Source organism: Panthera uncia, unplaced genomic scaffold, assembly GCF_023721935.1.
Source record: "Panthera uncia isolate 11264 unplaced genomic scaffold, Puncia_PCG_1.0 HiC_scaffold_852, whole genome shotgun sequence".
Taxonomy (NCBI): Eukaryota; Metazoa; Chordata; class Mammalia; order Carnivora; family Felidae; genus Panthera; species Panthera uncia.
Window position 1 is genome coordinate 1 of NW_026060037.1, and position 17,101 is coordinate 17,101.

A 17,101-nucleotide genomic window follows, 5' to 3' on the forward strand; every position below is an offset into this window, starting at 1 on the left:
GATACTGGGAGCGCTCACACCCCCACCGGGGCGGGGAATGTCAGGGATGTTCACACCACCACCGGGGGCAGGGGGGAGGGGACGACATCAGGGGGCATTCAGACCACCATCGGGGTGGGGATACCAGGAGCGCTCACACCGCCACTGGGGTGGGGAATGTCAGGGACGTTCACACCGCCACCGGGGTAGGGATATCGGGGTGTTTATACCATCATTTCCCCCTTGACAAGTTGTTTTTCATTCGCCACCATCACACGACCACACTGGCGCACCTCCCAAACCCCCTCCCGCCCTTGCATGGGCCCTGCCCTCTGACTCAGGGTGCTACAGCGCCACCGCCCTCTGCGCCCCTGTGGCAGCCCCACCTGCTCGCTGTCTTTCACCGTTTCTCCCTCCGGGAGCTGAGACCCAGCCATCTCGTGCCACCTGCGCTTCACTGCCCGGTACAGGAACTCCTCCACCTCCCTCTCAGGGAGGACGTTGGGGTCCCAAAGCAGCTGGTCGTCATTCTCATAGACTGTGGAGAAGGAGAGCCAGGGTCACGTCACAGGCACGCGGCCTGCACCCACCTCCGGAGCTCACGCGCCCCTCTTCCAGCGGCCCCGTCAGAAGTACCTGTCAGGGCAGGCCATCTCAGCTCCTTCCAGGGGACTCCCCTGGTTCTTCCACAACGAAGACCATACACACAGATATCAAAAGATACCATTTCACAACCAACTAGCGTTTACTCCAGAACGCGAGGTTGGTTTAATGTTTGAAAATCTATCAATATAAAGCATTACGTGAACAGGATGAAAAAAAAACAACCATCTCAAGAGACTCAAAAAAATACTTGACACAAGTCCAACTCGTTCATGGTAAAAACTGTCAGCTACTAACAGGAGGGAACTTTCTCCTCTACAGATAAAATTATGTTTGTTTATTTATTTATTTTTTCAGAGAGCATGAGCGCAAGTGAGGAAGGGCAGAGAGAGAGGAGGGAGAGAATCCCAAGCAGGCTCCAGGCTCTACACTGTCAGCACAGAGCGCAACACAGGGCTCGGACTCACGAACCATGAGATCACGACCTGAGCTGAAACCAAGAGCCGGACATGTAACCGACTGGGCCCCACAGGCGCCTTAGCCAATACAGAGCACCTACAGAAGCTTAGAGCCAACCGCATGCTAAAGGGGTTACTGGACACTTCCCCCAACTGTGGGAACAAGAGAAAAACGTCCTCTATCACCTCTAGATCCCAGAGGAAAAACCAGTACAACAAAGCAAGGAAAAAAGATAAAAATACAAAGATCGCGAAGAAAGCAAGCCATCACAAGTTACGCCACTGAATACCTAAGAAAATACAAAAAAACCTACAAAACGTTAAAGTTGGTAAATGAGTTCAGCAAAGTCACCCCGTACAAGATCAACTAAAACAAACTGCATTTCTACTAACAGAAATCAAGTACAGATGAAACTTCTGAAAACCTCTCGTAAAGCAGCACAAATAGGAGCACAAAGTACGCGCAGGACTGCTGCAAAACCACGGCTGGCCCCGCTGGGATTCGAGAGGGAACCACACGTGTGGACGGCAAGTGTCAATACCACAAAGATCAATTCTGCACAGATTCATTTCAGGGTCCAGGGCACCTCCGATCACAATCCTGGCAGGCATCTTGAGGCAGCTGACAAGCTGCGCACAACTTGTGTGGACAACAAGGCTACGGAGGGTGGAGGCCTGGCGTCGTCTCCCACTTCCTCTGAGCGGCAACAGTAAGACAGCGTGCCGATGGCCAGGGTCCCGCTAGAGAGACCGGCAGGGCAGCGGCGGACCATTCCAGAAGCGGCGCTGGAGCGGCAGCACACCACATGGGTTAAAGCAGTCCTTACCCACACCTGCAACCACACCCTGGCCATGAAGCCCAACCTCGGCTTTCTGTGCAGCAGGGAAACAAAGCAGAACGTCTTGCACAGAAACTTCTCACCGGCACACACACTGTGGGCAGAGTGAAAGCTTGGCCGCTGCCTCCCGGGAGGGACCGTGGCGGCACATGCGGCAGATGACAGACTCGTACCCGGAGCGCAGGAGGGACTGCCACAAATGAGAGAGAGAGAGGCACACCGGTTTGAAAGTGGGGAAAAGCCTTGAGCAGGTGCCTCACAACAGACGCAACGGCCAGTAAACGTGTTCGCCCTCAGAGAAACGCCAATTACAGCCACAAAGAGACGCCCCTCCACACCCGCTAGGAGGGCTCCAGTCAACATCACATTGTCACGTGTGCATGGGGACGAGGAACGTCGCCGGAGGGGCCCCTGACAAGTCTCTCCTGACCAAAACGTGAGCCGACAGTGCAGCTCCCAGCCATCTGTCCGGAAGAGAGAGACACACACGTACACGTTCGCGGCCACACGCGCAAGCCGCAGTTATCGACCGACAATAGAAGAGATGGGCCAATGCGGTCCATCCACACAAGGAAACAGGGCACAGCGCAATCGAGGTTCTTCTCGGGTGCAGCACAAAGGGAGATGCCAGCTCCCAGCCCCTCGGGGTCAAGGGCCGGTTTGCAGAAGAGGAAAAGGCCCGAAGGCCAGACGCTACCGAGGCTGCGGTTCCAGACTGGGGTCCACCTGTTCTCAAGACCCTCCAAGGGTGTAGCTAAGGAGTGCGCACTGGTGCCTCTTTCTGGCGGACAGTCTCGGCTTCTCTCACAGACTGACCTCCACCTGACCTCCCTGTGACCCAGCCGACCTGAGCTGTCCTGGCCCCTCCTTTACCCAAACTGCTTATGGTGCAGCAACCACGTGCCACCAAGCCCACATCCCAGCCACCAGCCAGAGCCCTTGACATCTCCCCTGCCTGCCCCGTCTCTCCACCAGTCTCAGCTGCTGAATCATCCTGGGAAAGACCCCTGGCCATGAGTGCCAGCCCCAGGCTCACAGGGGCTTTGGGGCCTGGAAAACAAGACTCAGGCCAATAGCCAGGTGACTTCACATCCCATTTTCTTCACCTACAGCTGGAGGTGTCAACGCCTATCTGGAAACACAACAAGCCTCACCCCAGGTTCTAGGGGGATCGGGGACAGACAGACATCAGGTCCGGGACGGCGAGCATCCTGAGCCTCACCCCATGTTCTAGGGGGAACAGTGCAAGGCACAGAGACCCTAGTCTCTGGAGGACACTTGGGACAAGGTCCAGACACATGAAGGGCCAGGTGGGGAAAGGTGTGAGTGCCCAGAGAGACGAGGACAGTGACCTGGGCAGGCAGGAAAGGGGCAGAAGGGGTGAACCGAGGGCAGCAGAGGGGTACCAGCTGCACAGGGTGGCAGGACCACACAGCACTAAGCTGGAAGGACAGTGAGCAGGGATGGGGCGTCAACTGGCCCACCTCCTCCTGCCCTGGCCTTGGCCCCAAGTGTCCTGCAAGCTCAGGGTGGTGCAGGGGGCACCTGGCCTGAGCCTGGCCCCTCAGATCCCCCCACCAAGAAGGCATGCAGCAGGTTCGTTCCTGACTGGACTGGGGCTCTCCTCTCTTCTCCTCCCTGTAGCCCACACTCACCAGGCCCCACTTACTTTTCTCACCATGGCGGTCCAAGTGCAGGCTGCTGAGGTCAGCTTGGAACTGAGGCCCAACCATGATCTCCTGCAAAGGCAAACGCCCAGGACACTCAGGGATGATGGGAGGTCAGGCCACAAGGTGATGACATGGGCCCCTGGGTGGCTGCCTAGAGCCCAGGGCTCATCTGTGCAATCTGCCCACAGATACCAAGTCCTGTGATCTTAAGCACAAAAGGCAGAGGTGGATGTGTGTGCGTGTGAGTGACTCTGTCTACATCCACTTATCCATCTGTCTGCTATAGCTGTCATGTGGCCGGGGCAGGAGGCTCAAAGACCCAAGGGTTCTGAGGTCCAGTCTGAAGGCCCCAGAAGGACCTCCAGGACAGGACCTTGGGCCACATCACAGGGACAGGACTCCGGGGACAGGACCTCAGGCCACATGATGGGGACAAGAGCAACAGGTGTGAGTCTCAGTCCCCAACAGCACGGTCAGGCCGCAGCCCAGCTCCCCTCTCAGAAACCACGTGCTCAGCCTTGCCCCCAAGGGGCACAGATCCAGGTTCAAGGCACCGCTGGGTCAGAGCCACTCACCTTCTTACACTTGTTGGCAGGAAGAGGGTCCTCCTCTGTGTCGGACGAGGTGGAGGAGCCAGGCTCTTTGTCTGCGTCAGCCAGGAAGCAGGCTTTGGGGAAAGGGGAACAGCTGAGTCGCGCCCACAGCAGTCTGAGTGGCCTAACTGACTAGTGGGCCCTGGAGGGCCACTGCCTGCACTTCCCCCCGACTCTCCATCCACCTGACCCCACACTTTGCCCTTCCAGAAAAGGAGCCTGACCCTGGACAGGCGATGGGTGTGAGATGGGCACAGGACACAGGACAGGGGAGTCAGGAGGCACCTCACACTGCCAGGCCTCACAGGCAGGCAGAGTCGAGGGGACGGGCTGTCAGCTACAAGAACCCACACATTCCTTCCTCATGTAAACCAAAGCCATTCGTGTCAGCTCACATGCCAAGGCAAGGAGACAGGAGCCCCTGAGGAGCTCAGACTGAGATCGGGACACATCCAGGTGCAACAGACATCCGTGCACAAGTCCTCGATCCCCAGCATCCTGGGGCCCCTTCCCCTGCATCACCAGAGCTGTGCGTGGCCCGCCCCCAAGGACAGTGCAGGAGCGGGCGGGACACCTACGTCCACTCCGGTTAGGAAACAGATCGGAGGCCTCATGGGAGGTCACGGACGGGGTAAGGTCATCAGCCGAGGACTGTGTCTCTTCCTCTTCTTCCCCTGAAAGCAAATCCTTCGCTATTTGTTCCTTTTAACAAGAAAGCAAAGAACGTTTTTGTGGTTTGTGTCAACAACCTCGAGACGACACTTAATAACAACAAGTGACCGTGCTAACTCAGCGACTACCAGCAGCAGCCTCACGCTGGAAACGCCCCGAGAGCGCCCGTGGGTGGTTCCTTCCACTCTGAAGATGAAGGGGCCAGGCACAAGGACAGGCCACCAAGGGGACCACTCCTTACACCCAGGGTCAGGAGAGCCCCTCCCTCCTGACACCTGCCCCAGAGGGCCCGGCCCAAGGGCATTTCTCCACACCAGTCTCCACTCGGCCCCTTCTCTAGCCCCTGCCTGTGGCCACCCGAGCCATGGGTGGGAAGCCACAGCCACTGAATCAGCTCTGACTCTGGGGAGTGGGGCGGGGGAACAGACAGGGCTCTCTAAGCAGTAGGCCTGGCCTGATGCCGCGACAGCACCTCTGTGCGCGCCAGGGCCTTCTCGCCTGTCCTCCCTGAACCCTGCTCCCAGTCCACTCACCTTGTCCAGGGTCATGTCAGGGAGATTGGCTGTGGTGTCACTGCCCTCGCTCTCCCGCTCCGAGATGGGGTCTGACGCTTCATAGCCATAGAGGGCAAGCAGTTCATCAAGAGGCATGTCGCTGCTCTGCAGGGGCCAGGGCTGAGTCAGGAGGCTGCTCGGGGTTGTGAGCCACATTGGCCACCACAAGCAGAGCCACCTCGTCACACTCACAGCAGCTAACTCCAGCCAGACCCCAGGCCCAGTCCTTCAACCAAAGACTCCCTTATGACCCCCAATAGATGCAGGGACAAGACACCTGTTCCCAGAGAAGTCAGCTATTTGCCCAAGGTCACCAGCCTTGAAGGGTGGGGCCAGGATTGGCCTCTCCATCCTCACGGTACTGCCCAGGCTTAACTCCAGCAATGCAAGGATGGCTCGATACCTGTAAATCTACCATCACAACTTATGATGTCAATAAATCAGATGGGGAAAAACAAGACCATCTTGATAAACGTGAACGAAACATCTGGGAAAATCCAACATCTGCTTCTGATTGAAAAAACCAAAACGACAACAACAACAACAACGAAAACTCAAGATGCTAAGTAGAGAGATGTCTGCCTCATCAATGTAACAGAGGTGCCGTGAGCCCTCAAGGAGTTGGTAACGAGCCACCAGAGCAACCCCATCCCATCTGAACAAGAAGGGAGGCTCAAGCCCACCGTAAGACACTACAAGCCAATGCAACAGGACAAGAAACGGGAATGAGACATTTGATGACTGGGAAGGAAGAGACAAAACTACCACTGCCTTCCTCTAGTGCTGGTCACTGTTACTCACACCCACCTCTCTGCTCCTGAAGCCAGTGCTGTCCAGCCACACTGCGCCCTGACCCTGCGGGTCACAGCCAGCCTCCAGCTCCCTGGACCTCCCTCTCATTCTCTCAAGATGCTTGCTTCCCCTGTACCCCAGTTCATGCCTTGCCCTCACCCCGGGGGGCTCCAAGTCCACGTGGAAGAACACCCAACTTGTGCCCAGCCCCCTCCCAACTGACCCCGAGGTCCCCCTTCCACCCTCACGGGATCCCACTGACAGGGACATTCGTTACCTCCACCACAGTTTCCAACCGTGCATTTGTTGGGGGATTAACAAAGACCCCCTGGGCTCCCGGGACCCTTTCTGGGGGGGTCCCAGAGGCACGGCAACTTTCATGGTAATAGGACATGGCTTCTGGCTCTCGCTGTGCTGGCGCTGGGGCCAAGGGAGCGAGCCAACGGTGGGGCACAGCACCCTCCGGTCGAGGCAGGAGCACAGGGTGTGCGAGCGGTTAGCGTGCGCGCCTCCCACCACCCACTCAGCTGTAAACGTGCCATTCTCGCTCCAGAATATCCTGTACAAAATCACTGATTCCATCAACTCTCCCTCTGAGCAGCCGTGGTTCAATTTGCCGCCTGAGGAGACAGGAAGCACGCGGAGTGGCTGCCACACCCTGCAGTGAGGGTTTGTGCAGAAGCACCAGGGTCACGGCCGTGCCGGACGCACACCGTCCCGAGCTCGCCACTGCACTCGTACCGGACGGAACGGCGGGCAGGTGACAGTGGTCTGGCCCGGCGCAGACGCCTTCGGACACGGGCCAAGTTGGCCGTTACGTCCAAACAAACAACTATGTGCTACAAGGGTGAAACTCCGGTCCCTGAAGAAAAAATTAGAATTTTGGGAACTCTGGATCTGACAACGTGTGCTTCACAAATTCACGATCCTGTTAGGTAAGGTCATACAGAACGGCAGTGTTTCCACAATTACCTTGGATGTTATATTTTTTCTTAATCAGTTTTTAAAAATTACATCTGAAGAAAACCTAGATAAAGTATTCAACTAATAAATGGCTGACTTTAGCTTTTGGCTAGATTTGAGAAGTTTTAAATTCATGTTAAACTTTTGTTTTTTTCTTTAATGTTTATTTTTAAGAGAGACAGAGCATGAAAAGGAGAGGGACACACACACAGAGAGAGAGAGAGAGAGAGAATATCCAAAGCAGGCTCTAGCTGTGAGTGCAGAGCCCCAATGTGGGGATCAAGCCCAGGAATCTTGAGATCATGACCTGAGCCAAAGTCAACAGTCAGATGTTTAACCGACTGAGCCCCTCAGGTACCCATGTTTTCTTTTTTGTTTTGTTTTTAACTTTTTTATGTTTGTTTATTTTTCAGAAAGAGACAGAGTGTGAGCAGAGGAGGGACAGAGACAGAGGGAGACACAGAATCCGAAGCAGGCTCCAGGCTCCGAGCTGTCAGCCCAGAGCCCGACGTGGGGCTTGAACTCGTGAACCGTGAGATCATGACCTGAGCCGAAGTCGGACGCTCAACCGACTGAGCCACCCAGGCAACCTCCGTGTTTTCTTTTCTGAAGAGAAGACTTGCCTTTGGTCTTAAGACCAAATTGGTACCGAGCGATACATAGCACCAAACTGCATAAAGTGCCTGCGATTATTGCTTTTAAAAAAAAAAAATTCCCACTACTTGAAAGATGTTTGATGAGATCAGTGTAGATACTGAACAAACCAAATGTTCATGTCTCGTCAAGATGCACATGCCAGAGCCCCAACTCTCAGTGTGACTGCACGTGGAGATGAGCCTTTACACAAGGAATTACAGGGAAATGAGTCGTGAGGATGGGGCCCTGATCCAAGAGGGTCAGGTCCTCAAGAGAACGGGCCCCAGACAGCCCGCCCTCGCTCAGACACGAGCACAAGGACACAGCGAGAAGGCAATGAACCGGAAGTCAGGATGAGGGCCCTCAGCAGAAACCACCATGCCTGAGCCTGGCTGCGGACTTCTGGCCTCCACGATTATGACAGAAATAAATCTCTTGTGCGGAAGCCCCCGGGTGTCTCGGATCCTGTGGTGCACAGGCTGCAAACACCTCACGATGAGGAGGATAAAGAGCCACCACAAGGTCACCACCAACAGGTCCTGACACAACCAACCACAGAAGGTCACAGGGCATGTGGCAGAAGCCCCTCTGCAATCCCCTTTACAGAACCACCACTGACTGACTCTGGGGGCAGCATCCAGGAATATCCACCACGATCTGGGAAGGCGCTCTCCTCTTCCAAGAACAGACGTGTATGAAGCTAGGTTTACACTCCAACCAAGAGAACAGATCACTGTTCATCAACATCTGCCTTCAAGACAGTAGCTGGGCTCTCGGATCCGCTTCTGCATTTACAAAAACACAAAGCGGTTCCACTCTTCTCCCCAACTTGCTTTAGTTGGGGAAAAGCTGTTTTTTCATTTTCACAAAAATATGCTATTTCTATTAACAATGGATTTACTGCATAACCCGCACAAAACTCCTTGAGATCCTCCAACATTTGAAGGCCACAGAGGGGGTTCTGAGGGCAAAAAGTCTGACGACAGTGGGTTTTGTGCCTAGAACCCTAAAGCCCCAGAGGCACCACCGGGTCTGGCCCGGCCCCCACCATCTCAGCTCCTAGCACAGTGCCTGGCGCTTTGCAAACAGATGTGCACACAACACTTGTCCCTGTGAAATCTGAGCTTCGAGACTAATTCAGCAAATGAAGAAATCGTGACCTTGCCCGGGGGCTCCCCCTACATAGGGGCACAGGGGACGAGCTCAGCCAAGCACCTGGGAGATGAAGTCCTTCTCCAACTCTCCCTCCGGCTTCCCTGGGTCTCCTGCAGCCTGGTCGCACTCCTGCCGAATGCCGTAGTTCTGTGACAGGATCTCAACAAGGTTGAACTGATGGTCTGCAGAGCCCATGGACACCACTGTGGAGGAGACACCCGCCTGCGTGAGCTCCCCACTCCTCACCCCACGCACACCAGCCATCGTGCAAGGCTGAGGACAGTGGCCCACTGTCACCTGGGACAAAGCCCACAGCCTGCAGGTATGTGCACGTGTGGGTACATGCATACACGTGCAGAAGGCTGTGTGTGTGTGTGTGTGCGCACACGTGCGTGCATGTTCAGACGCGTGTGCACACCAGTGGCCAGCATGGTCAGTCTACCACGTGGGAACTCCCAACAGAACGACCCCTGAGAGAAGAACACACCTGGCTAACTGGACACACGAATTCTGGACATTTGGGGGGATGTGTTCTCCTGGACGCTTGCTTGGTCCCCCAACCGCAGACACCGGTGAGGGTGTGGGCAAGAGCCCACACACTGGGAAGAAATGAGCACCAGGCGAGCGAGGGCAGGAAAAGCGGAAGGCCTGGCGGGGCCCTCAACTCCGGAAACGCACAGGTGACTGCGCACCCACGAGGGCCTGCGGGGCCAGCACAGTGTGGGCAGGACGCCCGCAGGACACACACAGCAGGCCCGTCCGAGGCCAGTCCTTTCTGCTGCCTCGGCAGAGCAACACCACTGCCACCCGCACAGGCCAATGTGTGGTGCATATCACCGGATTTCTGGTTTTCCCAGAAGAAGCAGGATGTGATCATTGCTCTCTCTCTCCCCATCCTGGTCTTCAGTAAGTCAAATTTAAAGAAAACAAACACAAAAGGAAATGGCTAGAGCTCAATCCCCCCAGGCCAGGGAGCGGTGAAGGCTGAGGCTGGACGGGAAGGGGGCCAACAGCCAGCCTGGGAGGGGTGCACAGCACCTAGGAGCTCACCCACAGCAAAGCCCCCAGTTTTCCTGCGGCCAGTGGCTCCAGCCCGAGGCCTTGGCTAAGGTGCCTGACAGGCCAGCGGGACATGCCAGAAGTAAGGCACTCTGGCCCTCTCCTGGGCAGCCCTGCCCGCACCAGAAAATGGGGAGAGCCCTGGCCACTCTGTCTACATACCTGTCCCTGGACCCTGGGAGCCAGCACACTGTGTCTGGCTCTGCCAGGCTGGGTGGGACTCTGTCTGTCACAACCACAAAGGCCCTGGTGGCCCTGGGCAAGAGGAAGGAAGGGGCATAAGGAATGTACCTGCTGTTGTCTGCAAGCTGGGCTCCCCGGGGCACAGGCTATGAGTGAGGCAGGAGGCCACGCGAGGGCTCTGCCTCTCCAGCGAGGAGGCCTGCGGAGAAAGAGAAGCAAGGTTAGCCCGGTGGGCCCAGGACCCGCTAGGGCACATCTCTGCATCCCGCCTGGGAACAGGTTCAGGTCAGAGCCCAACTCCCCAGGTGGCCTCAGAAGTGGCCTCATATGGGAGGAATCTCATCTGGCTTCTGTGCAGAAACTGACAGAGTCCAAAAATCACATGAGGAGGGGCAGACAGCAAGGGAGACACAGAATCTGAAGCAGGCTCCAGGCTCTGAACTGACAGCACAGAGCCCAACGCAGGGCTCGAACCCACGAACCATGAGATCATGACCTGAGCCAGAGTCGGACACTGAACCGACTGAGCCACCCAGGTGCCCCAAGACATAAAACTATGAAACTATAGAAGTCTTAGAGAAAAACACAGGAATACATCTTATGTTACCCTGGACACAGGCCGTGGCTTCTTAGATAAGGCACCAAGAGTTAAAATACATGAACCAGATTTCATCTAAAGAAAAACTTTTCTGTTTGGAAGGCCGTCACTGAAGAAGGCAATCCACAGAGCAGGGAGAGGCCTTCGAACCGTGCAGCTGAGAAAGGACCTGTGTCGAGAACACACAAGGAACTCTTGCAACTTGTTAATGAAAAGATAACCCAATTTAAACATGGGCAAAGCATCTGAACAGACATTTCTCCAAAGAGATACACAGATGGCCAATGAGCACATGAAGAAATGCTCATCAGAAGAAAGCAAATTAAAGGCGGAAATGCAAAACGGAGCCAGCACTTTGGGGAGCAGCTGGCGTAGGAGTTCCACTGCTTGCTAGACACCTAGGGGTCAGAGTGTGTCACCCCAACGTGTGCCACTCTGGCGTGAGGGCTACTCTGGGACAAAGACACTGAGCAAGAACAGACACAGGATGACCTCTGTAAATCACTGTGCGGGTGCCTCCCCTCCCGAACCAGGAAGGGAGCAGGTTAGCACTGAAGATGACCGGGCACCCAGCTCACTGAACACACACACCTTACTAACTAGCCTGACCTTCTACTAGTTCCCTGCACATCCACCTTCCCACGACTTGTTGCCTGGACAGACTCAAAGTCCTCCTGTGTCATAACAGTCCATACAAGTTTATCGTTCTTTTGTGCAGACGCTCTCAGAAGTCCAAGCCGTAGCCACCCCCTTGGGTTACTCATCTGACTTCTCCAGCACATGTGCTACTGGGTTAATAAACTGTGTATGTTTCTCCTCTGTTCATCTGTCTCTTGACAGTCTAAGTCCCCACCTGAAAACCTAAGAGGGGAAGGGAAAGAGTTAAGCCCTGCTTCCCCTAAGACACCCAAGGGAGAAGAAACCACACATCTACACTAACACTTGCACATGAGCATTTGTGGCGAAACCATTCACAAGAGCCAAAGATGGAAAGAACACGAATGTCCATCCGCTGATGAACAGACAAACCAAAGCTGAACAATGGAACGTCCCTTGGCCCCGAGCAGAAGCGAGGCGCCCACACCTGCCACCCCGCGGATGGACCCTGAACACACGACACTCAGGGAGGGAACCAGACACGAGAGGCCACACAGGGTGTGAGTCCACGTGTGTGAACGTCCAGAATAGGCCCATCCACGGATGGGAAGGGGGCTCGTGGGGGCCAGGGGTGAGGAAAGATCAGGGGTGATGGCTGATAGAGACAGGGTTTGCTTCAGGGGAGATGAAATGTTCTAGAATTGACTGCTGATGGTCATACAACTCTGAATGTACTTAAAACCACTGAATTGTACACATTAAAATGAGCGAACTGTATACGAATTATACCTCCTTAAAGCCATCTGTACATGCGCGCACACACACACACACACGACTGGAGTATTTAATAAAACTTTTAGAGCGTAGAACAACAGTTTAGTAAGAATTTCCTCAGAGTCCTCAAGGAAACCTCAAGAGGTTGTGTAACCCTCCTGCTAAGAGAAACAAAGGGACTGAAGCTCAGAGAGATCGAGCCACACACCCTAGCTCACACAGCACATAAGGAGAGCGACTACAAACTCCGACCGAGGCCCTTCAAAAGCCTGGCAGCATAAATGAAGGAACAGCACAGCCAGGAGAGAGAGCTGGTAGGCAAAGCCAAGCCACAGGCACCAGAGCACAGCAGGCAGGGGCTCACAAGGACCGTGGTGCAGAAATGAGGGGCACAGGGCCTGGTGGGCATGGGGCCCCAGCTTCTCCAGGAGGAAGTGTAGCATGGTACACGGCCTCTGCCGGGAGCACTGGGAGGTTCTGGGCTGGAGTAGGGAGTATGTTAGGAAGCCCGGTCGGGGCAGCAGAGGCAGCACAGAGGGGAAAGGAGCCAGTGGGGTGGAGCTGAGACGCGGCAGCGGGGACTGGAAGCAGGCAGGGGGCACAGAGCACCGTGGCCTGCGTGGCCTGCCACAGATGGCTTCACCTTCAGCCCGCACCCTAAGTGTCCTCTGAAATCACACGGACCCTCTCTAGGACCCTCCGCAGTGATGAGTTTCCAGCCTCCCTGGGCTCCCTCTCCCAGTGCAACTAGGCTGGCTTTCTGTCTCTTGCTACCAAGAGCTCTGATGGGCAGGCCGAGAGAGGCCAGCGTGTGGACGGCTCCTTTTCCAGACAGAACGCTGCTCCCAGTCCAGACTTGAGGTGCAGGGTCTGAGAAGGATGTGGCCCTTATGTGACTTGTCCTCTGACAGAGGAGCTCAGGCAAAGGAGCAAAGACAAGTGTCTGGAAGGCTCCTTCCCACCCACTCCCCCCCCCCCGGGGAGGGGGCAGGACTCTGAGCACCCTGCTCCCCACAGGGGACTCAGTGGCCTCAGATCCCCAAGTTCATTTCCAGAGGACTCCAAGTTCCTCAAAACTCACCAAGAAACACTGACTTTGTGGATTCTCTTCCCTCCCCACGTCCCAACATCTGACCTCTCAGTGCAAGCCCTGGGGTTCCCAGGGGTTCTACTTCCTCTGTTCAGAACACTCTGGATGTCTCCATCAGAGTCAAAGCCCTCCACTCTGCCAAAATGGAAGAAGAAACAGGATGGGGAGTGGGTGGAGGACATTCTGGGTAAAAAACAAGGAAAGGAGGGAGGAAGAAAAGGAATTCTAAAGACTTGATCACAGAGGAGTGGGCGACCCCAGCCTCGGGAAGGACAGGCATGGTCACCAGTCCTGACTCAGGGGACCCTGACTGCTTAGATGTGGAGGCCAGGGCAGCTCTTCTCCTGGGACAGCGTATGACTCCTCCCACAACTTCCAAGCAGAACCCACAATGATGCCGTGGCAGATTCCACTCTGCAAAATAGCTGCACCCACACATCCTGTCCCACAAGCTCTTCTGTGACACTGACACGCCACCCCCTCCAGAAGTGGGATTCTGTGCCCCTTCCCTGGGGATCTGGATGGGCCTGGGACTTCAGGCAGGGTGGGGGACAGGGGCACACTCCATGTGACTTCCAAGGCTAGGTCTTAAAATGCAAGTCAGGTTCCATCTGGTACCTTCTGGCAAAGCCATTCAGCTGCCATGCTGTGAGGAAGCCCAAGCTACACAAAGGTCGTATGTCCGTGTCCCAGACAACAGCCAACACCAACCACACGTGAGCAAGGAAGCTTGCCTCCATGGGGGTCGGCTCCAGCCCCGGCCACCAACCATTGCAACCGCCAAGAGCAACCCTGAGTGAAAACCGCCTGGCTGAGCCCAGCCAGCCCTCAGCACCACAAAAGACAGCAATGAAACAACTGTAATTTTAAATTGAATTTCAGGGGTGCCTGGGTGGCTCAGGTGGTTAAGCATCTGGCTTCGGCTCAGGTCACAATCTCGTGGTCTGTGGGCTCGAGCCCTGCGGTGGGCTCGAGCCCTGCGGTGGGCTCGAGCCCTGCATCGGGCTCTGTGCTGACAGCTCGGAGCCTGCAGCTGCTTCGGATTCTGGGTCTCCCTCTCTCTCTCTGCTCCTCACCCACTCACGCTCTGTCTCTCTCAAAAATAAATAAAAGATTTAAAAACCTTTTTTCAATAAACCAATAAACAACTGACTTTCAAAGTGATCCCTTACACGGTGACAGCTACCCAGAACACCTTCCACCCACAGCCAGTTGCACTGCCTGGTTCCCCACTGACTGCTGGGGCGCCACCCTCCTCCAGCTGACCAACGCTTACTGAACACGTGCTCTGGGCCAGGTGCACCACAGTCCATCAACAAACAGGTTCTGCCCGTCTCCTCCCACACACGTCACCAGTCTAGCTGGGGACACGGACAGCCAACGAGTGGGAGTGGACATCCACAGGACTGAGGGGGCACAATGGGGTTCTGGGACAACACCAGGGCAGCGGAGTCTCCCCAAGGGCATTACGCTGCAGGAGGGAATGGAAGGAGTGGGGGCGGGGGGAGGTGGTCTGTGAGGGTCACATCACTGGGGTGAGATCACAGGGAGGAGATGCACTTTACCCTAAGGACAAAGGAAAGCCGTGGAGGGTTTTAAGCACAAGACAAAGTGTACTTGGGTCTTTCAAAGACCGATATCCAGGAGGAAGACAGTGTGAAACGCTCCCATCTTTTCTCCTGGTGCTGACAACTACTCCAGCAACTACAGCAATCAGGCGGCTAATACCGATCAAGCACGTACCAGTAGCTTACAAACTGCCATCTGTACCGGTTAGACACAGCCGATTGCCAGCAGCTTCCCCGTGCAAGCCACGGAGCTGAGATCTTGGGAGAGCTCTCGGCTGGAGGGTCTCATTTCAGAGGTGAGGAAACCAAGGCTCTGAAACATTCAGTCACCTGCCCAAGGTCACACAGAACTAAGAGGTTCCAGCGCTGCAACAGGTCCCCTGGGCAGAGACTGGCTGTGGCTCACTGCTTCTGACATCTGCACACTTCTTGGCCCTTTACTGACCAGGCTCTCTCTGACCAGACTCTAAGGCCCTTCATTTAGGACAGGCACCATCAGGTTTGTGCTTGCGGCCAGACGCTCGGGCCTTGCACCGAGCCAGGCACGTGGGGGATCTCACACAAAGACCTTCTCCTAGAAACCAACTCAAATTCACTCAAATGCACCACTGCACACTGTCAACATGTGGGACAGGGACACCCTGGGCAGCTGGCTGCTGTGAGGGTCTAGGGCCTTTGCACCAGGCAAGGCAGAGTCAACAGCCAAACCCAACAGCTCCCAGGGGAGGCCAGCTGGGGAGTCTGCCCCGTCCATCCACAGCACACCTGCCAGGCTGAGAGTGCTGACCCAATGCAGGGCTGACCCAGCCCCGGAGCCGGGAGCACACACAGACACAAAGACACTACCGCCACACCCCGCTAGGCCACTGAGACACCTAGCTTTTCTGCCTTTGACTCCCAAGGCCAGCTTCCCTAAATGCAAAGCAAGGAGAACTAAGAAACCTTCAGGTCCAGCCACCCCACACAACTGGCTGGTGAGGCCCCGCCTTGCACCCAGACACCCACACCACCTCTAGCGCAAACCAGGGCCTGTTGCTGCCCCTCAGAAGGTCACTGGTGGGAGAAAACGGCCATGTCCGCCCTGCACAACACCTACCCACGTCGTGCCAAGACAGAGAACTCACCTTGGCCCCACAGCCATGCCGAGTATCCCACGACCCTGCTGCGCCTCACTGGGTGGACCCCTTCTCCTCTCTGGGTCTCGGGGAGGGGGGGGGCGGGGCTACCCATTTGATGAGGGTTGCGTGCTGAGTCTGACAACCGGCTGCATCCCCAGACTAAAACGTCGCGCACTGAGAGTCACATTACTGAGCCCTGGCAGCTGCAGTCTCCTTTAATCCTCAGTAGGGCCCCAAGAGCAGAGCAGTGCACCCAGTCTTATCCAACATTCCAAAGTTTAAAAAAGGCCCAAAAGTGAAAGTTTCCCGTCCATGGTTTGACAGGACTTGAAACTACTTGCTGACTGTGTTTTCCCAAACGATCCGAGGCGTTATCAGATCAGCCCTCACAGCTCCACACCCCACAAACCCTCAAATCGGAAAACCTCTGCATCGGAAAACACATCTGGCCCCAAGGACTTCGGGGAAGGGTTCGTGGGCCTGCTTCACGACCCGAGACAGGAGGCTCCGAGAAGCAACTTGAAGCAGCCGGGCCAGGCTGGTCTGCCCGCCGGGGAGGCGGGGGGGAGCCCCGACGCCCTAGGCCCTCCCAGCGCACCCCGGTGCCGGCGCTACGCAGGGCGGGCCCTATGTCGGAGTTCGAGTCCCGTTCGGGACCTGGTGGGAGCGAATGCGCGGTGCCCAGCACGGAGGGGTGGGGGGAGGGGCTCACGAGCGGGCTGCGGTGCCGGGTCTCACCCAGGGTTCCGACGGGAGAGCGCGGCGCGCCACGACCGCGCGCCCGGAGAGCGCACTCCGCAAAGTTGGCCAGCGCCGGGAGGGCAGGGCTGCGCGCCGCCGGGAGCCCCCGGGGGTCCAGGGCCTAGGAACGAGGAACCGGGGAGGGGGGGGGGGGGGGGGGGGGGGGGGTCGAGTGCCGGGGAATCCCGGCCGGAGAGCGGGGCGCGTGCCCCCACCCCGCGTCTGCCCTCTCCCCGCAGGCCCGCCCCTCCCCTCCCCACTCCGCGCCCCCGCCCCCTGCCCGCACATGCGCACTGCACCCCGGGGGGTGCCGCCGGGGGGGGGGGGGGGGGGGCGAACAGAGCCGGGGGCGGCCGCCGACGGAGCTCCGCGCCCCTCGGGCCCCGACGGGCGCGGCGCCCCGAGCCCAGCCTCCGCGCCCCGGGGCAGGGGTCTCCGCGCCCGGGGCCCCCGCACGGC

The 17,101-nt window shown here is 56.7% G+C and overlaps 1 protein-coding gene across 1 annotated transcript; it reads right to left on the bottom strand.

The window, feature by feature from the left end:
- Positions 1–112: 112 nt before the first annotated feature.
- On the bottom strand, positions 113–11,232 carry LOC125918471 (mesoderm induction early response protein 2-like). The gene is made up of 7 exons (XM_049624464.1): positions 10,265–11,232; positions 8,975–9,117; positions 5,348–5,473; positions 4,721–4,844; positions 4,125–4,216; positions 3,549–3,618; positions 113–517 (listed from the first exon to the last, which is right to left on the bottom strand). The coding sequence occupies exons 1-7, from the start codon at positions 10,410–10,412 to the stop codon at positions 204–206; spliced, it is 1,017 nt and encodes a 338-aa protein (XP_049480421.1). The 5' UTR covers positions 10,413–11,232; the 3' UTR covers positions 113–203.
- Positions 11,233–17,101: the final 5,869 nt, after the last annotated feature.

Excerpts from the sequence above, each read along its gene's own strand:
- LOC125918471 (XM_049624464.1), bottom strand. The coding sequence starts at position 10,412 with ATGTGCCCTAGCGGGTCCTGGGCCCACCGGGCTAACCTTGCTTCTCTT. Across the intron at positions 4,217-4,720 it reads GTTTCCTAACCGGAGTGGAC|CCTGCTTCCTGGCTGACGCA; the intron begins GTAGGTGTCCCG and ends CTTTCCCCAAAG. Across the intron at positions 3,619-4,124 it reads CTGCCAACAAGTGTAAGAAG|GAGATCATGGTTGGGCCTCA; the intron begins GTGAGTGGCTCT and ends TTGCCTTTGCAG.